The sequence below is a fragment of the Egretta garzetta genome, unplaced genomic scaffold (genome assembly GCF_000687185.1).
Source record: "Egretta garzetta isolate BGI_Z169 unplaced genomic scaffold, ASM68718v1 scaffold59, whole genome shotgun sequence".
NCBI lineage: Eukaryota > Metazoa > Chordata > Aves > Pelecaniformes > Ardeidae > Egretta > Egretta garzetta.
In genome coordinates, this window is record NW_009267230.1 from 3,009,889 (window position 1) to 3,037,112 (window position 27,224).

Here is a 27,224-nt window from a genome sequence, read left to right on the forward strand (position 1 = left end):
CTGAGATAGACCTCACTCAAGTTTTTACTGTTAGGACATCAGGAGAACCATAGTGTCATTCAGGTTGGAAGGTGCCTCTGTACAGACCAGGTTTCTGAGGGCTTGTCCAGTTGGGCCTTCAAAACCTCTGAGGATGGAGACTGCACACCCTGCTCTCTGGGCAGCTTGCTCCACTACTTGACTATCTTCCTGTCTGTCTGTCTTTTATAATCTTCTTTTGATGCAGCATAGCATCAGGTTTGCATATAACTTAAACCGATGGCCAGTTCTTTTGCTTAACAAGGAGTTAACAAATATGTGTGCTGCTTTTCTTTCCAGTATAATAAATTCAAGTGTCGCATCCTGAATGAGAAGGTCAATACTCCAACTACAACAGTATACAGGTAGTTACACTTCTATCATAGTATTACTGGATATATCTTTCTAGGATGAAATATACCAAATGAATGTTTTCCTATTCTTAGGTGTGGTCCCTTGATAGATTTATGCAGAGGGCCTCATGTCAGACATACTGGCAAGATAAAGACCATAAAAATTCATAAGGTGAGTGCCGAAACTGCCTTAGATAAATGTTTTCACTAAAAACATGTTGCTGTCTTTGGGTAATATGACAGTGGCTTATCCAAGAATGTACCATGAAATGGGTAACCTGGCCAAAACCTCAGTGTAACAAATTGGGAAAGGGTTGTGTGCTAGAATGATATTCAAATGGTGTGAAGCCCAGCTAGGTGTCCAGGGCCTGCACTTCCAGGACAGTTAGGAATGGGAGTGTGGCTTAAGGCTTGGTTGAATTGTATCAGTTAGAGTTTATAGTTTTTGCTCAGCTGATGGTTATAGGCTAAGAGAGCAAATAGGCTTAAAAAAAAAAAGACAAGAGAGAGCTTTAAACCATTTTTACATATTTTGTTCACCTGTTCTTTCTGGATTTTTCTAATCAGTGAATTTAAGATTAAAACTCTCCTTCTGTCTTAGTCCTACTACATTAATTATAGTGATTTATTAATAATTGCTTGCCTTTTCATAGTAGGCAGTAGTAGTAAAATGCGGAGGCTCCTCCTTTTCTTCAATGTTTCATTTATTTTTGTATGCAGAATTCTTCTACCTATTGGGAAGGCAAGGCTGATATGGAATCCCTCCAGCGGATCTACGGAATTTCATTCCCTGATGCAAAAATGCTGAAGGAATGGGAGAAATTCCAGGAGGAGGCTAAAAATAGAGATCACAGAAAAATTGGGCGGGTGAGACAGTTTTTCTGGTAATGTGTTTCACAAACACTGTGTGGATGTAACCCCTTAACTAGAAGCATCTTGAAGACAGCGTGTACTTGCTGCCACACCAAGATGACATAATTGTATTTTCAGCTGAGTTGCAAAGTAATGTATTTTCTCTCAAAGAGCATCAAAATTCCCACAGCAAAAAACTTCTCTTTAGATTTTTCACTGTTTTAAACATGATGACATGCTTATTCCACAGAATAAACGTGAAGTTTTGGAGCATCAGTAATGAAACTGGAAACGGAACAATCTCCTGCTATAAGTACTGATGTCGATATAAATACTAGTGAAAATGTATATGATCTATTGGTATTGCTTTTTAAATTTTTTTTTAAAACTTTGATTAGTGATGCCCAGTCAGTACTAATTAATTTGTGAATGTTAAGTGAAAAAGCTGGTGTGCAGATACTGAGTTTTTCAAATGTTATTCTTCTGCAGGACCAAGAACTGTTTTTCTTCCATGAGCTCAGCCCTGGTAGCTGTTTTTTCTTGCCAAAAGGAGCTTACATTTATAACACATTAATTGAATTCATCCGGGTAAGTAATGTCTTTTGGAAATCTTCTTATAGAAGAAATTGCTTCATTTTAGAAACATAAGTAACAGCATGCTACATATAACAGTATTAACAGCCCTTCATTTCAAGTTAGTTTAATCTCATAGTTCTGCAAGTCACAGAACTAAAGAAAACTGGTTTCTTTGAATTGGTCGTGTCACAATCTCTGCCGAGTTATGTTTTTGTCAATACTTTATACCTGCAGTTAAAGCAGTGATAATGGTGCTTTATACTATGAATTTTTTGGCATCTAATAGTACAGCTAAGCTCACACCATAGCTATTCCACTGATGCGTATTGATTTGTTTTAATAAAATTACTAAATTTGGCCTTGTAGAACTATTTGTTATAAAATTATGTGTAGAAAAAAAAAATCCTGCTCTTCCTGTTGCAATATTTAAAGTCTGTCTTATTATGGTATATTTGGGCTTCAATGTACGGCCAAGTGTCATTGAATAATTAGAGACTGCTGCTTTGCTCTCAGGGAGGAAACTTGTTGTTCTTGCTTACTACAGGGGAATTGTTAGGGGAAGGGTGATGCTGGTGGAAGGGGTGTATCCTGGCATGTCCAACTTGAATTCTCTTGCTCTCCCTGCCTCCACTTTGTAGGGTAGCATTTGTATGTTTTATGGCTTCAGATTGAAGGCTGAATACCATTACTTTTGTTTGCTTTATTAGTTATTTTACATATTCGGTTTGTTGTTTTAGAATGAGTATCGAAAACGTGGATTCCAGGAGGTTGTCACTCCAAATGTTTTCAACAGCAAACTATGGATGACTTCGGGGCACTGGCAGCATTACAGTGACAATATGTTTTCCTTTGAAGTGGAGAAAGAAATTTTTGCTCTGAAGCCTATGAACTGTCCAGGACACTGGTAAATACATAGCAAGTCCAGTTAACCAAAGATGATGCTGATTGGGGGGGAAAAAAAAAATCCTGTCTCTTTTGCCTGCTTAATTGTAAAGATGGCTATCTTCAGGTATCCAGATGTAACACGCTGTCAGGAGAAATATAGTTATGAGTCTTGTTGTCTGTGTGCTCTCTTTACTTGATACACTGAGAAACGTAATTTTTCCATCATTACAGTCATGGTGTTTTAAACCTGAAGCTTACTTTGGTGCTACAAAACCTGGATATCCAAAATAGGTACTGGGGCATGGTCAATTTTGTGGCAGTTTTGGCTTTCAGGTTTTAATGCTCAGTTTTAGGTGCTGTTTTGTCTTCTCTCTGTGAGGTGAGGGAAGCCTACTAGCTATGAAAGGATATCTGAATTTTTTTTTTCCTGACAAAACTAGTCGAGAGTGATGGTTGTGTTCAGATTACATCATTGGCATTATGGGCGTCTGCTTAGGTACTGGCTGCTTCTCACTGGCTGTTCTTTGCGGAATTTTGATTCTGGGTGAGCTTCAACTAACAAACTTTTCCTTCAGCCTTATGTTTGATCATCGTCCAAGATCATGGCGTGAGCTGCCATTGCGGTTGGCTGATTTTGGTGTTCTGCATCGCAATGAACTGTCAGGAGCTCTTACAGGACTCACTCGAGTACGTCGGTTCCAGCAGGACGATGCTCACATATTCTGTGCTATGGAGCAGGTATGGGCTGCTGTTAAATGAAATAGGGTATTAAAATCAGATTAACTGATTTTTCCATATTTGAGACTTTATTTCTATTCTCGTGAAGATTGAAGAGGAGATAAAGAGTTGTCTGCAGTTCTTGCGTACTGTGTATGATGTCTTTGGATTTACCTTTAAACTAAATCTCTCCACTCGTCCTGAAAAGTACCTGGGAGATATTGAAGTGTGGAATCAAGCTGAAAAGGTAAACAGTAGTTTTATTAACTTTTTATATGAAAGCAAGGCTGCAGCTGGAAGTCCTGTAAGAACATATTGCCTTCTGGGAGGTACAGTGACAGCTGGACATGAGCAATATAACTTTAATAACTGTCTTCAGTCTGGCTGCTGTAAATACCTTACTCTCCATACAGAAGCAATCTCCATGTGAGAATCAAATTACCTCTCTCTCCTTCCCTCCTTGTATTTTTTTGATAATTAAAAAAAAGAGGAAGAGAAGCAATTCTGGCAGCCCCTTGTAATAAGACTTAGAGCCATCTTCAAAAAGCCAGGTTGCTTTCATGATTAAAGGGATGGGGTTAGCCCCTGCAGGTGCAGTGCTGGGGAGAAGACAGGGCAGGAATAGACATTAGGCGTGTCAGTGTAGATCCCCTCTCAATATTATCTACAAACTTTGAATCAAGCATAATTGTTTCTTGCATCTTAGCTAATGCTCCTTGGTTGGGCCTCTTGCAAAATGAATGCATTAATTTTGTTTGTTTAAATTTGGACTAATTTTTTTTAGCTGGGGCTCTTCCAAAAATTTCCTTTTTCAGAAAGGAATTGAGTTGCAGCAGTAACTGAGAAGTACTGAGAATTGGTAGTGTCACGTATCTGTAGCAGCAGGCTGACCTGATGCTGTAATATGGAAAGACAGCAAATGATTGAGAAACACTGAGTGTGTGTATCCTTCATCCCTAGCAACTTGAAAACAGCCTCAATGACTTTGGTGAGAAGTGGGAGTTAAACCCTGGCGATGGAGCTTTCTATGGGCCTAAGGTTAGTATGTTGCTAACCCCTAGCTGGGTTAGGCTTTTGATTTTGTTTGGATGAGGCAGGTGAAAATTACACAATTCCTTGCTTCCCATTGATACTACTGTAATCTTGGTAGTAGGGGCAGCATGCAAATACTGTTCCTTGTAGTATAGCATATGAGCAGAAAAAACCCAAAAGTTTTCAATGTGTTTACAAAATGATGCTAAATGTCACTTTCCTCAGAAAGACGTGTGTTGGGCATCTGTTTGTGCAGAATGTTTGCCAGATTACTTCAAATAGATACCTGACCAAGAGAAAGTATCCATCCAGTTAACATGCTGCTCTATGTTAATTAAAATAAATACAGGTGGACACTAAATGCTGTTAATACATTAAGAAAGTTTTTATTGTGAGCAAAGGAGAGGATAGTGTGGTGATGCTCTTGGGTTTTATTCATGTTCTTCTTGGTAAAGACAAGTTTTATCTTTCACTTACTGACCTGCACGTTCCTTTCCAATGTGATACTATAACTAAATTTTTCAATGTCAGTATGCATTTCTAAAGCATTGGTGCTGTTTAGGCGTGGCTGGAGGATATAGAACCAATAACCTGGTACAAGCTGAGATTGTTAAGAGCTGGGATTAGGAAGAGAGGATTTTTTTTAATAGTTATCTAATACCATCAGTACCATTAAGATGCTGTACAGCTGAAATTTTGTGTTTTTTCCAGATATGTAAATGCTGACGTACTTGAGAGAGAAATAATACAATGTGATTCTGGTTTTCACATAGCTTTAACACCCATTTCATTAAGTAAACCTGTTTTACTTTTGTAAACTGGTTGGCTGCTGCTGAAACAGAGCTGACTGGCTTAGTGGGAGACATGAACAGAAGGTGGCACTGTAAGATCTGTATTACCACAGCAACTGCTGCATTAAAAATAATTCTTTGGGTGATAAGTGAATCCTAAGTCAATGGAAAAACAAAAAAAACCTTAGTGGTAAAACATGTTTTTGAAAAATGTTGTTTTTACTGGCAATTTTGTAGCAGCATTGAGTTGCTGATGGGGTTTGGTATTTTAAAAAGCCCCATGCATTGGTTTTGTGGTTTTGTTGGGTTTTTTTAAAGCTGTCTCTTCAGTTTGCACGGATTAAGTAGGACTTTCTAGAAATTTCCTTATATCTTTGAGTAGAAGGACAGAGAACCTTACAACATTACTTGTAAATTTTTCCCTAATAAACCTAACTACATTTATGTTTATATTCAGTCATCTAGTAAACTGGTTCTGATTTCTCTCTTTGTATGCTAATTGAATCAATTTCATTTTATGAGTTGTAGGTGAAATGTGTTACAGCAGCTAATCATTCATAATGTGAAATGTAAACAAGATTTAGTAATTTCCTCAGTTGATTTGAAAGAAGGCAAATATCTACAGGAACCTCTGTTAACCTTAATTAATCCTGTACTTGCTCCTAATACACTCTAGACAAAGTAAGGTGAGCAAACATGTAGCGTTTTGCACTGGTTTTAATGGAAACTATTAAAATTACATTTTTTTAAGTTGATATCTATGTCTACGGTACTTTTAAACTGCTTGGATTTTTTCTTCCCTGCTCTGTATCTGGGTGATTTAAAATTAAAGAAGGTTGTAAATAATTATTTTGATAGAAGCTCTTTGGTGAGTAGATGAACTGTGATAAACTCTAGCTTCTGAATGCAAAACTGAAAGACATTTGGAACTGCAGTTAATAAAACACCCATCAGTTTGTTCGATACATAAGGTAAAATAAGGCACACAGCTCCAAAATATAGCCATACTGGTAAAATGATGAATAAGTAAGGTCAGGACACTATAAATCTACTGCTTTCTATCTGTCTCTCTAATGTGTATCATAAGCATACTCAGGATTAGAGTGTAATGGAGAGAATAGGCTTGACTGTAGATCCTCATAGTCAGAACAAGTGTCATTTATTAATATGATCCTTACTGGTAAGTGGATTATTTAACAGTAGGATTCTCATCCCATGTTCATGCCCTGAATTTGTAGCTACAAAGTATTCAAATACTGCATAATGAAGGAGTGTGAGTTTGCTAGTTTGACGTTGAAGAAATTTCTTTTTTGGCAAGATATGTTCAGTTCTGATCTTGAACTTGCACTTTTGTGCTGCTGAATTCACTCAGTGAAAAGGCCCATGGAAGTCCCAGAGTGAAACTCACAAAAAATAGTCTGAGGTATTAAAAGTAGTTCCCCTCTGAAGTAGTGTCTCTCTACTTGCTCACCCTGGTTTTAGCTCTAACGTTTTTTGCATCAGAACCTGAAAATCATTTAAGTCCTAATATGGGCTGAATTAAAAGTATGTTGTCTAAACCCACATATAGTTTCTCTGCATTGAGTGAAATCTTCCATCTTACAACAATGAGCTTCCTTTCAGAGGGGCATGCTTGTATCTTAAACTCAGTAAAAGTTTGTGTCTTTTTGTTCCGAAGATTGACATTCAGATTAAAGATGCCATTGGCCGCTACCACCAATGTGCTACGATCCAGCTCGACTTCCAGCTGCCAGTCAGATTTAACCTCACTTTTGTCAGGTAAGCAGAGAGGCCAGTGGTTTTAATTGCTATGTAATCTAACTTTCACGTCACTAACAGGCATCAGTTTACATCAAGAAAAAACTCCTCCATTTAAAAAAAAATTCAATCCTTTCTTCACAGCCATGATGGTAATGACAAGACAAGGCCAGTTATCATTCACCGGGCTATCTTGGGATCTGTGGAGAGAATGATCGCCATTCTAACTGAAAACTATGGAGGCAAATGGTAATGTTGAAAAGGAGATTTACTATTCCAGTTTGAGCAAACACTTCGTGTAGAAAAGAAATTAGCCCCAAGCATGCAAGAATCAAGAGGGTTTGTTCTACTCACTTGCTGCAGTGAAGTGCTGTAGGTGTACCATAGGGCAATTCCTTCTGAACCACCTTCCTTAGGCATTAAATAATCCTGGATGTGGTAGCCTTTACACATGATACTGCTCGTGCAGGTGCAGCGTACAGCTTGTCTTACCTCAGGTGTATCTCTCCACTTGGCTTTTGCAGCTGGGCTGCCTTGCAACGAGACATTTATGTAGGTTGTCTTCTATACCTGGTGGGGATGACCCCTCTTGTTCCAAGAAGACTCAAAAGTAAATGTTTTCCCATGAATAGTTAGTAATAAGTAATAACCTACTTCTGTCCATGCTGTAATTCTCTTAGACGCTCAGTGCTTTTTGGGAGAAAAACTGTAATGAGTCTAAGGCTGTCGTTGCCTCTGAACCCAAACTAAGCATCTGGGTTTATGAATCTGTTGTGCAGATTTTAGTCCTATCTGTTAAGAGGATTTTTCATGCTGAGAAAATACCGAAAGCTATATAAACTTGTTTTGTTTGTTTATTGAAGGCCGCTCTGGCTGTCCCCACAGCAGGTAATGGTGGTACCAGTGGGACCAACGTGCGATGAGTATGCCCAAAAGGTGATGTGTATGGTTTTGGGGCTTTTTGTTCAGTATATTGTATTCGGTTGAGATACTTGGTTATTAATGATTAATAGTATTTATCCCAGATAAATGTTACAAGTCTTTGCATATTACATTGTATCATTTTTATATTAGAATGGCAATTAGCTGCTGAAACTGTAGATGCATCTTAAAGAGAACCTGAAATAAATTTTGGGTATCTAAACAGCAAATGCTGATCTTTGTGAGGCTTTTCTTTTTGGAAAACTTATTTTTTCTCTCTAGCTCAAAAGCTGTCTTACCCTTTAGGTTCTGGTCTCCCATGGCCATGGGCATCCTGCAAAAGCAGTAAGAAAGATTTGCATATTTAGCAGCCAGCAGACCTTCTCCTGTATTTCTTTCAAGCACATTACACATAAATAAAATAGTCTGCAAAATTAAAAAAAAAAAAAAAATCTTCTAATTGGAAAGCTCCCCCATCCTGCTGCCTTTCACACTATCAAGCTCAAATCACTCTTCAGCCCAAAACATTAGATATTCACATCACTGCTCAGCTATTTAGTGTGTATGTACTTGCATGATAGCTGACCAGTTTCCATTTCTTGAACTGGGCTCATCTCCCAACGCCTGAGCCAATGATGGTGCCTTTGTTCAGATAAGCTTGACTGGTTTAAGTCTACAAGTCATAAATAGTTTGTTGTCATGAATATCCTATAGTGACAGTTTAAGTACTTCTTCTCCTAGGTCAGGCAGCAGTTCCACGATGCTGGATTAATGGCAGATGTTGATGTAGATCCTGGGTGCACGCTAAACAAGAAGATAAGAAATGCTCAGCTTGCACAGTATAACTTTATTCTGGGTAACGTATAGTGCATTTATTACCTTATCCTGGCTGACTTTCTTGCGTAGGTCGTAGCATTTTATCTTCTGGCAGAGGGTGGTAGTCAGCGTTTTAGGTCACTTTGCTCCTACTAGTCTCCATTCCAGAGAGCCTCTCCTGCCTGCATGTCGTGGTTTAACCCAGCTGGCAACTCAGCACCACGCAGCCGCTCGCTCACTGCCCCCTCCCTCAGTGGGATGGAGGAGAGAATCGGGAAGGAAAAAAAAAGTTAGAGCCATGGGCTGAGATAAAGACAGTTTAATAAGAGAAAATAATAATAATAATGAGAATGGTAACAGAATATACAAAACAAACGATGCACAACGCAATTGCTCAGCGATGCCCAGGCCGTCCCAAGTAGCGATCACTCCCCGAGCCGCGATCAGTCCCCGAGCAACCGACTGCCCCCCGAGCATGACGTTCTATGGTATGGAATAGCTCTTTGGTCAGTTTGGGTTAGCTGTCCTGGCTGTGCTGTACTCCCAGCTTGTTATGCACCTGGCCGAGCAGGAGAAGCTCAAAAAGTCCTTGAGTAGTCTGAGCACTGCTTGGCAACAGCTGAAAACATCAGTGTGTTATCAGCATTCTTCTGGTACTAAATCCAAAACACAGCACTATGCTAGCTACTATGAAGAAAAGTAACTCTATCCCAGCCGAAACCAGGACACTGCATCATAGGCACTCCTGGCTCTTGTAGCAGCCACCAAAAGGAGGTCGCTGTGGCCCAAGGCATCACTGCTGCTTTAGAAAAAGGTCTTCACTGTCCTCTGGGCAGCAATGTGGAGACATATATGAAATCTCTTTACCCTTGGACAAATAAGCAATTCTTCCATTCCACTCCCAATAATTTATGCTCTTGTTTCAAGCGTGACAGAAGTAGTACCATATTTTCACTGCATTCACCTGTGGTGCATTTCTGAGCTACACATGCATGCATAGGGGAAGACGCTGCCACGAGAGGTTGGTGCAGGGACAATTTGACCCTGAAGTATGTGATTTGAAGCACCGTGTTAGTCAGGTCATGTAAACTCAAGCTCTAGCATTGATCCTAAAGCTACCCACCATCCACTAGAGTTAGAAGGAGCCTTTGATAGAGGAACTCCATGCTGAGAGTAATGGGTAGAACCATGAAGTTTTAAAGAACACAAGAACTTTAATCAAGCGTCTGATACAGATAAGACAACCACATTTTACCTTCCAGACCACAAACAAGTGATCAGCCCATCAGGGAAAAAATCTCACCTAATTTATGTTCAGAGGTTGTTTCAAGTTCTTGTCCCACTGAATGTAGATTGGGTACCGGAGAAATACAGTCTCCTGTAGCAGCCTCAAAGTATGTTATATAAAACTTACATTAGTAATGAGACATACATATGTTATCTTCATATCTGTGTCTTAATGTTTAAGTAAAGTAGCTTTGAGATTTTCCAGTAAACCGTCCTGCTGTCTCTGAAAAGAAATCACTATTAGTTATTTACAGTCAAGTTGTCTTTCTGATCTTTCCCCGTGGAGTACTCTGTGTTTGTTTCTCATTTTGACGTTGTGGCTCTTTCTAGTTGTCGGTGAGAAGGAGAAGGCGAGTGGAACAGTCAACATCCGCACCCGAGATAACAAGGTGCATGGTGAGCGTACAATTGCAGACACTGTGAAGAGGCTGCTGGAACTGAAATGCTCTCACTCCAGGCAAGCTGAAGAGGAATTTTGACACCATCTGCTCTACCTGGCATAAAAAAAGATTCTAGTTTTCTTAATTCAGTTAACCACAGAGTTTTTGTGCTGAAGCAGATTTGAAATATATTTCACCTTGGACCTCTTGCTCCTTTCAGCAGAGATGTTTCTCTAGTCAGAAATGTCTCCTTTTGTAAAAAGCAATTTTTCACAAACCTTGAAGTAAAATTTCCTGGCCTCTAACCGATGACAGATGAAGCGAGCTGAAATGACTTTCTGTGACCGCAGGGGAAAATGGAAACGTTAATTGGGGATATCCATAGCGTTCTAACTACCCTGTTGAGAATAAAATACATTTTGATAACAAAAGTTAAACAAAAGACCTCAGGCTAAAACACCACATAGTAACCATGTGCTGCAGCAGCTTTTGGGAGTGCCTCCTTTAGCAAGGGAAGTGATGCCTTTGCAGTCCTGTCTGCTGGTCTCACACCAATTAAATACGCTGACCCCAACCAGTTCCCAGTGACACCAATGGGGGCAGTGAGCAGAGGTCTCCCACTTCCACAGCCGTTGGTGCCTTTGGGACTATCTCTGCTCTCCTTGCCCCAGCACACCGAGCTGCTGACCAAAGCCAGCTACACCCTTTTTGGAAGGCAGTACCTGAAACGTGCTGGCTGTAAGGGTAAGGTCGTTGCAGCTGTAGAAGGGGGATGAGACCGTCTGGGAGAGGTAGGGCATAGCAGGGCCAAGGCCAAGAAAAGCAGGATTCTTGGGAACAGGGAGCGTTTCTGTTCTTGTCCCTGAGCTGTCCTGTCAGTATGGCAGCACGTGTCACAGCAGAAGCAAGAATGTACCTAACTAAAAGGGATAATGATATTTTTTTTTAACTAAATGCTATTTTTCGATGTAATGGGTGCATGTAATGGGTGAATTCCCTTCAGTGGAATATTTCCTTCCCAAGCCTCTAGTCCAGGGCATCACGGACTCGGTTAGCAGCCCCTCCTCTCTCACAGTTGAGGGATCCTGTCCATCAGTTTTGGGTTCGGTTTTTGGGGTTTTGGGTTGGTTTTGGTATTTTTTGCACATCTGGCTGACATGAGGCAAATGTCTGTCACTGACAAAAAATAAAATCATGGTCTGAGGTTTTGTGGGTTTGGGGTTGGTTTTTTTTGTGTTACCCTTAACTGACTTGAACAACTTCCAAAGGTGGCTGATAACTGTTCCTTTAAAAAGAAAGCTGCAGCCTTAGCAAAGGTCAGATGAACGTGAGGACAGGTTTGAATCATCCTGTCTTTTGAAAACCTCCAAGTCTCACCGTTTCCTGTATTATCTGGGCAGAAGCATTTCATCCAGCCTTTTCTCACCTACCTTTGTCGGGGTGATGGTAACATCGGCACTTGAACCCACTGTGAATTCAGTCTTGCCAGACCACAACCCCAGCAACTTCTAGCAAAATCCATTTCCTCCTCCTTTGGTTCGTTCATAAATGTTCCATCTAACTGCTGTGGAAAAAAAAAAGGAGGCAAATTGACTTTCCACTGCTTTGCTGCTTTCAAAATTACTTTGGTGAGGGTTAGGTGGGTTATTATTTTCTGTATTTTGCACCTGCTTTACTTTTCTGTGAAGTGACTCTTTCTCCTGGAAGATGGCAGAATCAGATGCTGGCTGTCCCCAGCGCAGAAAGAGCCATCAAGTGTTGAAGCAAAACCAGAGTAGGTGCTGGTCCCCCACGGAGGAGCCAGCAGCTGTTTCTCTCCAGGAGCTGTGCCTCAGACCACCCTTCCCCGAGGCGGTGCGTCTGTGGATTTTCAGAGCGAGCTCTGCCGTTGGTGGCGCAGGGACCCCTAGGCACATTAGGATCCATGGTTGGTGCTCTGAAATGCAAGCCACCACTGCCTGTGGCTCAGCAGGTGTCAGTCTTGGACAAGTTCTCCTGTACAGAAACCTCATTTACTTAGATCATGCTTTTAAATACCTCTATAACGATATATATGCATGTATATGGATGTGTTACTAGAAACACCACTTAAGCGGTGTTCTGGGTACAACACCTACCTCCAAGCAGGGTGGGGACAGAACCGAGGTGTCTGCGTCCAGACATGATGGGGTACAATGCAGCACTTAAGCGCCATCTCAACTTGGGCTCTCTGCCCGTTTAAGGTCTTCAGCCACCAAGAGCTGCAGCCATGCACAGAAGCAGAACTGGCCTGGCCCCAGCGGCACGTCCTCTCCTGGTGCCACCAGTGGTCCTCTGAAGAGCAGCCTTTGGGCGCTGTGCACCACCTTTGGTAGTGCCACGCGCCTGACAAAGGACTGTGCTCATCTCCTTGGGCAGGAGGACACGGCTGTGGTGTCACAGCTCAGCGGTGGAACCACTTGTCCAGCAGCTGGGAGGCCCTAGTATTCTCTGTGGGGGCTGGAAAGGCTGAAAGCCACCTCCCCATCTGCAGGGTGTGCTCTGGTTACCAGCGTTAAGCAAGAGAAATACAAAAAGTTTGCTGCTTGGTTTTTAGTCCCTATGTCCCTTAGGGAGGTTTTCATGGAAATGTAAATTCCCTCATGTTTGCCAGATGCCATGGGAGATTCCTGTGGGGTGGCTGATGAGGCGGAGCTCCAACTCTGCTTTACTTCACAGCAAGTTCTCTTTGCTCATACCTTAAAGCAGATGTCAAAGCAAATGGCTGAAGGAGGCACACAGAATGATGGGGAGGACGACACTTAACCTGACAGACCATCCAAATCCATACAAACAGGAATTCCTGTGCCTGGCAGGTGTCACTGTGCCAGCCCTCAGGTTCCTGTGAAACTCCTCAGTTCTGCAAACTCCCCACACAGTTTCCCCTAGCCCAGAGCCAGCTGGACACTGCCAGGACCAAGGGTCATTCCGCTCAGACTCTTCCTGCCACACCTTGGGATGAAATTCCCACCATGGCTGATACCGTTTCCTCATTTCTGGGACAGTCTGATGCAGTTTCAATATTCAGATTCAGAAATGTTACGTCAACTCCTCTAAAAGCAGTGAAGCATCACCAAGATAAATTTTTAAGTGGTGTGGGCACCTTTACACACTCAGCCTTGGCCTGGCTACATTTTTTTTTTTTTTTTTTTTGCCATTGCATCCAAACCCAGCCCACGCAAGCCCTCTGCCGAAGAAAATCAGTTTGCAAAGTCTGACTTTTCCCTTAAGAGCAGGCCAAAATTAAGGGGTCTTTGAAAACTCATTTCAGGCATTCAGCTCATGCCCTGTGTAATTTTGTGACTGCTTTAGCCTTCTCCACCATTTCTTAATTGCACAGTCAATTCTTGCAAAGATCTAAGCAACTGGCCCTCAGATCTGATAATGGTAAACTGATGCTATGAAAATTAGGTGTTGCTAGAGGCTACACTTACTAAAAAAAAAAAAGCATATACTGCTCGGTGGCTAGAGAGTACTTCCAAAAACTCTCAGCCTTTCCTCGCACCTGTGCTTTCCACCTGCTTTGGGCAGGAATATTCTTTCACCTTCATCTGGTTGTGGCCAGTGCCTTGTCAGCCACTGCACTCGAGTGTGGCCGTACAGGGTGAGCTGCCTTTGGTATTGGGGTTGAGCTTTTTCACACAGGAGAGCCTCTGGAGCAAAGCATGCTGACACCTTCCAATAAATTCCTACAAAGAACATGCACTCTGGTAAACTGGGGCAGCCAGGGACATTTTGTAGCGTTCTCAGACATTAAAGGTAAATCATCTGGGCTACACAATCAGTTGCAATACATGTCTGTGTCCCTCTCAAAACAGCATCCTTCCACTGGATCGCACAGCTCTTCTGCAAATGGGAAAGCCATCTGAAATGCATGGAAAAAGCTGTGAAAATTGAAGAAAACCCACCAACCAAACCCAAGGTGTTCAGCATCCAGGAAAAAAATCAGTTGTGCCAGGTAAACATGACAGGCCTTCCACAAGTCAACTCTATCTATCTGCATTAAAACATAACAACCCCATGCAATGCTACAAGTGTGGAGAACGGCTGGAAAGCTGCCTGGTGGAAAAGGACCTGGGGGTGTTCATCGACAGCCAGCTGATACGAGCCAGCAGTGTGCCCAGGTGCCCAAGAAGGCCAGCAGCATCCTGGCTTGTATCAGGAATAGTGTGGCCAGCAGGAGCAGGGAAGTGATCGTCCCCCTGTGCTCAGCACTGGCGAGGCTGCACCTCGAATCCTGTGTTCCATGCCTCACTCCAAGAAGGACATTGAGGGGCTGGAGCATGTTCAGATAAGGGCAACAAAGCTGGTGAGGGGTCTGGAGTCCAAGGCTGATGGGGAGCGGCTGGGGGAGCTGGGGGTGCTCAGCCTGGAGAAGAGGAGGCTGAGGGGCGACCTTATCACTCTCTACAACTGCCTGACAGGAGGGGGTAGCGAGGTGGGGGTCCATCTCTTCTGCCAAGTAACAGGTGATAGGATGAGGGAAAATGGCCTCAAGTTGCTCCAAGGGATGTTTAGATTGGATGCTGGGAAAACTTTCTTCACAGAAAGGGTTGTCAAGCATTGGCCAGGCTGCCCAGGGAAGTGGTGGAGTCCCCATCCCTGGAGGTACTTAAAAGATGGGTAGATGTGGTTAGGGACATGGTTTAGTGGTGGGATGGCAGGGTTAGGTTAACTGTTGGACTCTATGATCTTAGAGGTCTTTTCCAACCTAAACGATTCTATGATCCTGTAATAAGGTAGTAGGGACCACTAGAATAGAGGCACAACACCTGAATCCATAATGTGTCATGAGACAGCCTTCTCTTCCCCGGAGTCTTTGGAATTGCCTCTCTGGGATCCCCAGAGAGAGAAGCAAAAACGGGGACAAGAGAGTTGGCAGAGGGGAGCAGAGATGGCGCAAAGAGGCTTGGAACAAAGACATGCAGTGCTCTCTGTGCCAGCATCCAGGTGCAAAGCACAATTAAGCTCCTTGGAGTTTCAAGCACCCCAGCCCGTACTGGGTTTATCTCACCACATTAGAAGAGAGCATGTTCACAGCATGCCAGTTGGGGGCTGACACTTAACGCACCTTTTGCCATCCATCACAAGAAGAAGCAAGCTGATAAACCAGACATCTATTGATTTATTGCATTCCTGAAACATGACTCTTCATTTTGGGAATACTCAAAGCTAGACCTTGTACATTGAGGGTGTATGGCAACATCACCACAAATTAACTTGATATTCTGCAAGAGCTTAGATGCACAGTAACACTAATCTAATCGTGTTTAATACGTGATTTTGCAATTGCACACTTCAGGGACAAACTGTAACCTCTCTACAGCACAGTAGCAATAAAAGGAAAATTTCTCTGTATTTTTACTTAATGGGATAAAGGCCCATAAGGATGTGAAATCTCTACCCCTGTGTATTTGCAAGGATGTTGGGCTGCACACCAAACAGCTTCGAATGAACTGCACAAGGGACTTTGTAGCTATGAATACGGAAAGACACCTTTTATTGGAGCAGCCACTGAAACATCAAAATGGGATGAATTATTAAGCACACCTTTCCAAGGAGCCATTGCCAGCTGAGAGTTAATAATCAAACGGTGTCATTAATTCATAAATACGCCACTTCGCTATGGGAAATCAAATTGCAGATCTGTACTCTGAGTTCTGGCCTCCACATCATGACAGATGGTGTCAGCAGAAAGATCAGGTGGAGCCCAAATACCTTCAGATTACACTAACAGGACAAAGGGATCGAATAGAGACTTTCTTTAGAAGCAAGATTTCTTTCTTCAGGATTTTTAAATGAACCAATCATCCCTAGACAGCTCGTACATCCACTTTACTGCTGAGGTCTCCCTTTCTCCCACTGGAAGGCAGGTGTCCCTACACTCCTCAGCATCAGGAGGTTGAGCTATTTGTGTCTTTCATTGCTGGAGACTCTTCTGAGATTGTTCACAGGATGGCAATAAAAATAATTTCAGGATGTTTGGGTTTTAGTTTCCAGTGACAAGTTTGTTTTGGTTTTTTTTTTTTTTTTCAGTAGAAGACTTTTTCCACGGAATAAGACTTTTGAGATCTGACTAGAAATGACCATCAAACAACAAATCTCCGTTTCACTGTATGATGTATGAACTTGTATCATTCTGGATTTGCAGATGGGGAACTTAGACTCAAGGAGGCACAAAGAACACATTATTTTAAAGAAATTTGAAGCCATTTTTTTTTCAGGGCTCAGCTCCCTCAAATAGAGCTTGATAATTCTTTCAGATTTCATGTACAGATGGAATCCAGCATTTAGCCTGGCTGGTTTGGAAATGACAACTCACTGACCTGGAAAGCCAGCAAAAGGATCTGTTTAAAAAAAAAAACAACTCAACTCTTGCACCTGAAAGACCTCAAGAAAGACCTCAGCACCTAGAGTGGGACTCAGGCGGAAACCAGAGCGCAGCCTCAGGCCATAGCTGATTCTGCAACCAGCTGCTGCCTGGCCCCGAAGCACCTGAAGCATAGAGGCAATGCCTTACTCATCTTAACCCCCCTCCACTGGCCATGCGCTGAATCCCCATCCCAGATGTGGCATCCCCCATTTGGCTCCCTCCTCTGCCTGAGGGGATTCAAATCCAAATCCCAACACCCACAAGAAAAGGGAAGAGAGTAAGGAAATAGAGAAAAAACAGAATACAAGGTCTGCCTGTGCTGTCTGTTAGTTCTGGAACTCTTACTGGGGGGTTTCGAACATTTTCCGATTTTACAGGAAGGAGCTACTCTCTTCTCACCACCAGCGTATAAAGTCAGGATCTTTCTTTACTATTCCTGCTTCAATGAATCTTGAATTCCCAGCAATTAACTAACTCCTGAGTTTTCAAGATGCTCCATGTGTGGTGTACGGCTTTGTCTTCTCAACAGAGGAATGCCTGGCAGAGCAGTGCTTTGTTTACAGGGTAATCTGTATCTTCCAATTAACAAACTCATCAGAACAAATATCATAAACTACTGACAGGGTCATTTCAGTCATCCCTATGCACGGAAGTTAGTGCAGGGAGATTACAGCAAGCTGTTGCTCTTTGCCTAGCAGTGTTTCCAAGCAAGTGGAAGAAAGTAGCAGCTATGGTTTGTGACGTCAGTCTGCACACGAATTAAGATACACCAAATAATGCAATTTTCCTTCCATGTCAATGAAGGAAAGCAAGTATTGCATTGAAACGACCGATGCCCATGTGAGGATGGCCCAGTGAGGCTTTTCCCAATACCCCAACCCAGAGCCTACTGAGCAACATCTGAAAATTATCCCTGTTGCAATTTTCCCTTCCAGCCTCCACCCAGAGTCCCAGGCTAATGGAGAACCTCCTCCACAACTGCCTCACCTATACTACCAAATAAAATATGTCAGGAATCATTGTCTCCAAGGCCAATCCTCTCTTTTTCCCTCCCCAGCCGAAGATGACGTACCCACGCTGCCTCCTGACAGCAGTGTCCTCCTGCTGCCTCCGAGCAGCGGGATAATGCTGGGCTGGGCAAAAAACATGCCGACCCGCAGACACGGTGCAGTTATGGACCAGAGCTCCAGCCAAGGCGCCGAGCGTGGTTTAATTACCGTGCATCCGCAGAGAATCCATCGAGCTTGTTCAGACAAGTTATTTCTGGGGCTGCTGTATTAGGGGGTGCTAGGAAAGCACAGGTCTCTGTGTGAGGGCTCACGGGGTCATGGGATTTGCTCTCCCCGCTCTTCTAGCACAGATGCTATCTTAGATGACAAAGGAAATGACAATTTGAAGTCCAGCTACATGTGTCAATCCAAAACAGGGACAGTGAAATCTCTGTTCTCTGATGTGTCAAGGGCTGCCAAATGGGTCCTCTCTGCAACTCCCCTCTCTTCCCCCCCGCGGCTGAGCAGCCCGTTCATTCTCAGCTTCGAAACCTGGGGAGAATACTATTTGCTTATGAACAGTGATTTATAGCACCTTTGTTGTGCAGCCTCTTTTGAACATGATAACACAAGCTTAAATGGGCTGCCAGCGTCACAGCTGGAGACAAAATAAATAAGAGCAACCAACAGAGCCGTCTAAAGAGAATTTCTACAAATCCTAGCTCACTGAGGGCTAACCTGTGCAAGCCAGGGTTTTATGCCAGTTGAAGGAATAAATGCTAAACTCAAAATTGTAACAGGAACCCAGACTAGAATTTGTAACTTCCCATCCTCAGCTCTGTCCATCCCACAATCACTCTTCTTAAAAACTGTCCTGGTGATGTGGCAGTAAATCATCTAATATGATTAATATAATAGTATTAACACAGTGCCAAGGGACCTCAAACAAGATCAAAACCTCATTGTCCAAAGCCGTACGCAGGCAGCCTCTGCTCTGAGGAGCCGGCGATTTAATTACAGGGGGCACCAGGAGTGCAGAGGGCTGCGGTGACTTACCTGGTATCACTCTGCTAAACCCTGAAAGAATTGGACCCTCAGGCTTGCAGACCAGGGATCTGCTCCCCACACCACGCTGCCTCTTTTTGCTTTGCCACGTAGCATTTTCAATTAGATTGCACTTGTTAGAAGAAGGAGCAACCATGCATGTGTGTACATGCACGCGTGCAGAGTCTGCCTGCGCCGCCGCAAGCAGGCACGGCATGAGGGAATTGCTGTTTCTTGCACCACTCATATTTAGCAGCTGCCAGTACTCGCTGACCCTGTGTTCTGCAGAGCAGCAAGTGAACCACACTGCCAGCCACAGAAAGAGCAAAGAGATGCAGGCAAAACATTTTATCTTGGAAAGGATGGAGGTCCTCTGCTGTTTAAAATTGCAGCTGTAAAAAGCGCTGCTCCGAGCCCCTGCGGCAATGCTCTGTGCTGCAGCAGTTAGTTTGTGGACCGAGACAGTGACACATGCTCTCAGAGCAACCACCGTCACGTCAAACCTTTAACGCCTTCCCCCCCAGCCCTGAAGTGCTGGTCTGCCCCGGCAGCTGCCCGGCACTTGCAGATAGTCAGCGTACCCCTCTGAGCCCCAGGTGCCTGCAGGGGGGTAGCCTTACTCCTGCTAATGCTGACAGCAGGATCGAGCCTTTGCCTCTTCTGGGCACTTGCTGACCAGGCGTTTGCCAACCAGCCCCGGCTGTCACCGCTGTGTATGGCTCTGCATGACCTGTTCCTCTGGACTGTATTGGCTCTGTCTCAGGGTCTGGAGGAAAAAAATCAATCTCACAAAAGGCCATGCTGCCCAGACGGCTGGAGGAGCCCTGGGAGCCCAGAGGTGTGCTGCTTCAAAAGCTGCAAAAGGAGAAATCATAGAATCATAGAATGGTTTTGGGTTGGAAGGGATGTTTAGAGGTCATCTAGTCCAACCCCCCTGCAGTGAGCAGGGACACCGCTAACTAGATCAGGTTGCTCAGAGCCCCATCCAACCTGGCCTGGAATGTTTCCAGGGATGGGGCCTCCACTACTTCTCTGGGCAACCTGTTCCAGTGTTTCACCACCCTCATTGTAAAGAATTTCTTCCTTATATCTAGTCTAAGCCTACCCTGTTTTGGTTTAAAACCATTACCCCTTCTTCTGTCACAGCAGACCTTGATAAAAAGTCTGTCCCCATCTTTCCTATAGGCCCCCTTTAAGTACTGAAAGGCCGCAATCAGGTCTCCCCACAGCCTCCTCTTCTCCAGGCTGAACAAGCCCAACTCTCTCAGCCTGTCCTCATAGGAAAGGTGCTCCTTGGATCATTTTTGTGGCCTCCTCCAGGACTGCTCCAACAGTTCCATGTCCTTCTTGTGCTGAGGACCCCAGAGCTGGATGCAGCACTGCAGGGGGGGTCTCACCAGAGCGGAGCAGGGGGGCAGAGTCACCTCCCCTGCCCTGCTGGCCACGCTGCTTTTGATGCAGCCCAGGAGATGCTTGGGCTTCTGGGCTGCGAGACCATGTTGCTGGCTCAATCAATCAATCAAATCCTCCTCTGGTCTACCTTGGCTTATGGCATTTCAGCCCTGTTATTGATTCAGTGCTCAAAACATCCCCAGTGCCTTTAAATGGTCTTCAGTTCTTCAGAATACAACAGTCTTCATAAACTATCACAGATAATGAAGTCTGGAAAAAAACAGACCAAAAAACCCAACCTGCTATTTACTTCTGCCCCACAGTTCATCAGCAGGGCTTTCAGACCCACCAAGCAGGCTGTTTTCATCACACATCATGATCAAGCATAATTCTAGAGGGAAGTGAACTTGTGTTGAGGTTTTGCAGGCCAGTTTGGGGTTGCTACTGTAGACAAACCTGTGCAGTGTTTAGGCACCAACTTTGGTGGCTGGAAGATCTCTCTGAGACACTGACAAAGGCTTCATCTCTCCCCAGTAATTTATCAGTGACTCTTTTTCTCATTTCTGTTCTGTTCCATTAGAGTAGCTTCAGAAGTTGGGTGAGCAATGAAGATGTTGCTACACAGCTCTGGAGGGTGCAGGAAGATATGTGTTACCCACTTGAAAAAGGCAAAAGCATCAAAAGCCTGACAGCTAGCAATTTACTTTTTCCCTCCCTCAACTACTTTTCAGTCTTCACGGTGGAGGTGGAGATATTTTTCTCTTCACAGCTCTTTATTATTGTAGGATCTCTGTAGCATCATAAAAAAGGCATTTATACTTGACAGGAACCATTGCTGCACAAGAAATGGGAAGAGCTGGCAGAGGGGAGGTGCTGGGTGGGAAGGGCAACATCACAACCCTTGGCAAGGATTACCTGCTGCAATAGCAGCATGTGAGAATTTCGTAAAACCAAATACCATTAAAGAACTGCAGCCCAGTAGTTTTCACCCCCAGACACAACTCAGTGCAAGACGAACTGGTTTTCTTTTCTCCATCTCAGCTGCAAACACTTGGCTCTCAATTACCCATTTGTCAATGTGGAGTGAGAAGATTGAGGACTTCCTCGAGGAAGACAAGACATTATTTGCTTCAGTTACCTACACTCTGTGAAGGGCTGAGCTTGCAGAATATGTTTCTAGTCCGTACTTGCTTTGAACAGCCTTTTTGCTTCAGGCTGCAACCATGGGCACGGTCAGCAGAGAGATTTTTGTGAGCACATCTTTAACTGCCCCAGGCAAAGTCTGCTGGGCTACCATCAGTCACACAAATCGGTGTGTTGAATTCACCTACCTGAATACCTGCCTGATGTCTGTCTCAGCTTTAGTAGGGCTTTTGCTACTGTCTTTTGCCCTGGGAGGAGTGGCTGATAAACCAGAGGGGTGGGCCACCCTTGAGAGGGACCTCACCAGGCTGGAGAAATGGGCTGACAGGAGCCCCAGGCAGTTCAACAAAGGGAAATGGGGCAGATAACCCCCAGCACCAGTACAGGCTGGGGGCCGATCAACCGGAAAGCAGCTTTGCAGAGAAGGACCTGGGGATCCTGGTGGACAAGCTGAACATGAGCCAGCAACGTGCCCTTGTAGCAAAGGCAACCAAGAGCATCCCAGGCTCCATTTGGTAGAGCATTGCCAGCAGATCAAGGGAGGTGATCCTTTCCCTCTGCTCAGCCTGGTGAGGCCACATTTGGGATGCTGTGTCCAGTGCTGGGCTCCCCAGGAGAAGAGACACAGACATACCGGACGGAGTCCCATGAAGGGCCCCAAAGATGATGAAGGAAGTCTTAGGGAGAAATCACACACCTTGCTTCAGATGTGATGGAAACAGAATCAGCAGCAGGTGGCTAGAAGAGTCGAGCTGGAGACTTAAAAGGATATTGTAAAAGGATGCACAGACAGATGTTAGTCAGGAAAAAGCCCTGCGCTGTTATCAGAACAGTTTTCAAACTGGGAACTTACGGTCAGGCGAATCTCATCCAAGGGACAGTTAGCTGAACACCTGAAGCTTTGTTCAAAATCACCCAAACTTTTGCAAAGCTTTTTTCTGAACATGGGTTGAATTTCCAGAAAAAATGTGTTGTAAAGCAATTATGTTTTTGTTTCTCATTTAAAAAATGGGGAAATGGCAAGCTTCTGCTGTGGGAATTTCATTAATTGCTGTTCAGTTTTATTCAGCTGCTTCTTCAAAGTTGCATGACTTAGTATTTGAGGTAGAAATCATGTTCAACACATCATTTTAGGACTCTCTTCAGATCTCAGAGGTAGCAATTTCATATGAATCATAATTTGAAGTTGCGTATGTTAATAAATAACATCCAGTGCCATATAACATACAGCGTATAAAGGCTATTTAACAGTGAACAACAATAATGAATGGTAGCAGAGCTCATCGGTTACCATGCAGTATTCCTCCAATCTTTATGAGGCGGAAATGTAGGCTCAAAAAGGAAATTAGACAGGACATTGGAGTCAACGCCATCATTTCAGAAACAGGTTAAGTGTTATTTCTCAGTAGTTGCTAGGACTGCGCACAGGGTCAAAAAAATAGGCACAGGTCGAGGTTTTGATTGCTTGTCAGCTTTCCACCCAGTACTACAACTTTGCCAAGACTTTACTTTGAAAGCAAGATGCTAGCTATGGGCAATGTTCTTTTTTTTTCCATGTGAAAAAAAAATCATTTTGCCTCATAAGATGTCATTTATTCTAAAATAGGTAATTTTTTAAAATTAATTCTGAGCATCCCACAGTTGAACAAATTATCTTCAGTGAAGTCTCTTTATCCATTAAAAAACTCCCAACCAGCTCCAGTTCTGAATTGCTGAAAGATTCAGTCCAGCTGTTATTTTATAAGCTAGATACTGTTGACATTTGAAATAATATCTGATATTATTTCATGCAGAAGGTGGCATTTTCAGTCATGGCTAAACAGAGAGTGAGCTCAAATCATTGAAGATAAGCATTCCCAAAATTGTCAATTCAGAGGCAAATTGCTGCTTGTTTGCAAGATTATACAGTGGTGGCACAAGGGGAAAGTGGCAAGTCCTTCACTGAGACAATGAAATTCCTTCCCTTAGGAAAATTGCACACATTTTGATTTCATTTTAGCACTCATCAGTAACTACCACTGCTGTGGAGTTGTCTGTGGATGTTTTGCCTCACCATACGCCTACGGCTGTGCTTCTGGGATCCATCTGGAGGGATGGCTGCTCAGCACTACACTGGCAAGCAGGTCCAAAGAGCGGCTGGACATGCAACAAGGCCACTGTCGCCTGCCTCCTCTCACAAACTGCCGGCACTCCAAGTTGCCTTCTTTCCCCACCAAACTATCAGTAGCTGGATCTGTTTGTAAAACAATATACTTTCCCTTCTAAGCTGCTGCTGGGCTAGACTAGTCTCCCTAGATCAAAAGCAGCTCTGTTCCTGGCCTCAGCTATAGATATCTTAAGGATTATTTGCTCAATTAAGGCAGTGTAAGGACAGCCAGCTCCCTTGCCAGCCTTCCTTGATTTGGTTGTACTCTGTATGAGCCATGGCCAACTAATGGCCCCTGGAGAAGAGCAGGAAGGCTCTGGATAAATACCTGTGTGCACCCAGGTGGCAGCTTGGGGTTGGGATGCGCCTTTCCAACATTGAGCCTGCAGCACAGCATTTCCCACTGCAGAATCCCCTGCTGATCAAATCTTCAGGCGCATCGATGTACTGGCTGAGGAAGACTTTCAAAACCAGCATCTCCCACATCGTAACCCCCTCAGATGTGCTAAGAGGTGATTGAGCCTGGGCTCTGCAAGGAGACAGTGCTCCTGGCTGTCTCCAGAAAAGCCTCAAGCACACACAGCTCCATGGTCGTCCCTGCTGCTGCTGCCATGCGTCAGAAGCAATAGGTTTTGTGCTGCTTGTGAAACAAGATGTGTAACCCCTGGGGACACATCAGTACCATCCTCACTCTATAATGTTCAGCTGCTTTCATACCCAGGCTTCATCCAGCTGTAAACACTGGGCCTGCAAGTTCCTGGCAGCCAGCTTCAGGGGATGCCCTGGGAACATCCGTACGCTACAGCTTGGCAGTCAGCACACCAGCCATTAGTGCAGAGGGAAGCCAGACGAAGTTTTTCCTCAGCTGTAACAAATCCCCGGCATCTCACTGTTCCCATGCGCTGGTCTGCAGCTGCTTGGAGCAGCAGCTGCTTAAGTTTTCAAAATTCCTATGATTTCAAATGCATAATTAGAAGTGTCAAAAGGCAACAGAAGCATGTCATGCAATAGATCTTCTCTACAAGTCTCCTATTTTACTTTCTTTACATTTTGGACATTTAAGACAACAACCAGACAGCTGGCCCAAAGATGTCTCAATGGTCATGCTAACAAAAAGCTGAGATCAAAGAAATTTCAAAGCTGTGAGCATGTTTTGAGCATGCCTAGAGGATGAAACTTTAGTAAGACAAAGATCAGGGTTGTGGCTTTTCCTAGGCTGGTGTGACAAGAACATACCTAGTAAAAGGCATAACCCTAACATAGCTTCCCTCCAACAGACAGTGAGCTTGGTTGGACTGGACAAAAGATATCTGTGAAAAATTTCCTTTTGCCCTATGCAATATTTTGACTGTATAAACTACCACTGTGTTAAACACAAGCACATTCAGAATTCATCACAAAAATAATATACAAGGGAAACATCAATCAAACACCTTCACTCCTGTAGAGATATTCCTGCCATTAAATACCCTTATTGGTGATCTGGAAGAAAACAGGAAATTAGTGCTGAGAATATTTGCAGATGACACAAAAATTGGCAAGACATTAAATGAGGGAGATTGGTTAGATAGGGTGAACTGGGTCACTCGCTAAAGTCAGTGGAATTTAAAGATCTGCTTTCATCGAGGAAGAAAAACTAAAAGCTAAGATGAGAGGTCATATAAAAGAGGGGGCCTGTATGCTGAAGTTCACGACACTGGAAAACAGCAGCAGAGTAATGGAAAACTACCAACAGAGTTTATGTTTATAAGCTAATGCTAGAGCTGTAATAAGTAAAATTTGACCCTGAAAAAGTAATAGAATACTCATGCTGCGTGCAGTGACAAGACCAGATTTGCAATACTGTACAAGTCTATGTGTCTGCACTTCAAAGTTAAAATTTTAAGGGTTCAGAAACAAGAAAAAAAAATCGAAGTCTATGAAATACGTCTTGGAGTAACTGAAGAAACTCAGTGTATTTATTTTACTTAAGGGAAGACAGAGAGGTGGTTTGACCGAAGTTTGCAAGCACCTCCCTGTGGAAAAGATTTCTAATGGAGGCTGCACCTTCTCCTGGCACTGAAAGAAAGAGTGCAGTCCTCCAGTTGGAAGCAGAAGGTACAAAAATTGCAGCTCGCAAAAGGCAAAAAGCCTGAAAATGTGTAGTAATGAAACATGAGGTTAATCAGGAGTTTCAGTCATTCATTCAGGCCAACTCATGAGCAAACAAGAAGATGTCTTGATTTCACTGGGGTGCAACCTCCGCATAGCTCAAATTAAGAACATACTTTCCCTTTGATCAGAACAAGTACTGTTAAGGATGCAACAGTCCTCTTACTAGCAACCTTAATTCACTAATCTAGGGCCAAGTATTTATAGTCATTCACCAAATGTAAAGGAAACCAGTAAATAAAGGTGATGAATGAGGAGAAAGAAACTTGTTGCCCATGTAGCTCTAATCTAAAGTGGATTTTGCGCTCTATATACGGAGTATTTTCATCTCAGCAGGCAACTCCCACCCAAGAGGGAGAGGTAGCACGGGCTGTTGCAAAGGATACGTAATGTTCTTTCCTCAGAGACTTATGTTATTGTTTTCCTATAAAGGGTCTTCAAGGTTCAAGCACATGACAGCCCTGTGCGTGCAGAAACAATGGGAGTCAGTGAGACATACCTTACGAATCTGTTTGGGGACTTCTGGTAATTGCTTACTGGGCCAATTCAGCACCAACTTGCCTTGGCTGTCAGCTAGTAAAACATGCCCAGTGAAACCAACAACTTCCAGCTTTGTGCTCAGATTTCCTGTCTGAAACCAGCACAATGTGTCTGGCCACCAGAAAATAAATAGTTTTTCTGAGTAACGTGTTTCTTCCTCAGCTGATTGATCTACTACAAAAAAAAAGATCATCTAGGGTCAAGATGAAACTGAGATGTTTCCCTGTGTGCTGGAGAGGGGACTGCTCCTTGCTCTCAGCTGACAGCCCTAAATATTGTATTTTACTATCTGGGCTGCCATAATTGTCACTATATAGTGGAACACTCTGTCAAGAGGACAGACTGGAAAGGGACCGCACCGGCATCCTGCACAAACCTGCACTGATGGCACTCACACCGAGTTGCAGCTAGGCACCTGATCCAAATGCAAACTCCAAGCAAGAGGCGGCTGATGGACGAACCACCCAATACAGCTTCTGTCCTGTGAACAGCACCCACCCTGCGGTCCCCAGCAGAAACATTTTGTTACAGAAATTAATTAACAGTTTTGACATCATTCATGATTTCTCACGGAACCCTGACTTGATGTGCAGAAGGTTTCAAACACTCCAGTACTCCACTTCTCAGCAACTAAACTTTCTAGCATAGTTCGTCCCCATTGCGGCTTAACAAAAACTTCACATTCACACAGACAAACTCATTCTGCACCTAGGGCAAGGGTGACTGGCTGTAGCAGATGGAAAAATTCAACTCCAGTCTTCATTACCTTTCTGCAGTCTCAGACCCAGTAAGGGTCATGGCCATGGCAGTCACAGCAGCAGGATAAAAGTTCCCCAGACAAAGCTTCCTTTGTATTAGTGGACACTTTGCCTCCTCATATGCTTGTAACAACAGCAGTCAGTGAACCCAGACATGGGTTGCTCAAAGGATTTGTTGAGCTCGACAGAGAAAGTTTTTGTATTCCCCATCTCACCACTCTTTTGGATACCAGGAGTCCAACAAGGGGTGAAAGACACATTTCCCATTCGGAGGGTGAATGCAG

General features: G+C 43.7%; 1 protein-coding gene across 1 annotated transcript in view; it reads left to right on the forward strand.

Moving 5' to 3' along the window:
• Nucleotides 1-11,507, forward strand: part of TARS1 (threonyl-tRNA synthetase 1) — a 16,147-nt gene extending 4,640 nt beyond the window's left edge. The window contains exons 6-18 of the mRNA XM_035902704.1: nt 319-383; nt 465-543; nt 1,092-1,238; nt 1,713-1,811; nt 2,537-2,703; nt 3,260-3,422; nt 3,511-3,648; nt 4,362-4,439; nt 6,903-7,003; nt 7,127-7,231; nt 7,846-7,918; nt 8,645-8,759; nt 10,337-11,507. Coding sequence (XP_035758597.1) covers nt 319-383; nt 465-543; nt 1,092-1,238; nt 1,713-1,811; nt 2,537-2,703; nt 3,260-3,422; nt 3,511-3,648; nt 4,362-4,439; nt 6,903-7,003; nt 7,127-7,231; nt 7,846-7,918; nt 8,645-8,759; nt 10,337-10,485 — 1,479 coding nt within the window. The 3' untranslated portion in view covers nt 10,486-11,507. The remainder of the gene's footprint in view (nt 1-318; nt 384-464; nt 544-1,091; nt 1,239-1,712; nt 1,812-2,536; nt 2,704-3,259; nt 3,423-3,510; nt 3,649-4,361; nt 4,440-6,902; nt 7,004-7,126; nt 7,232-7,845; nt 7,919-8,644; nt 8,760-10,336) is intronic.
• Nucleotides 11,508-27,224: the final 15,717 nt, after the last annotated feature.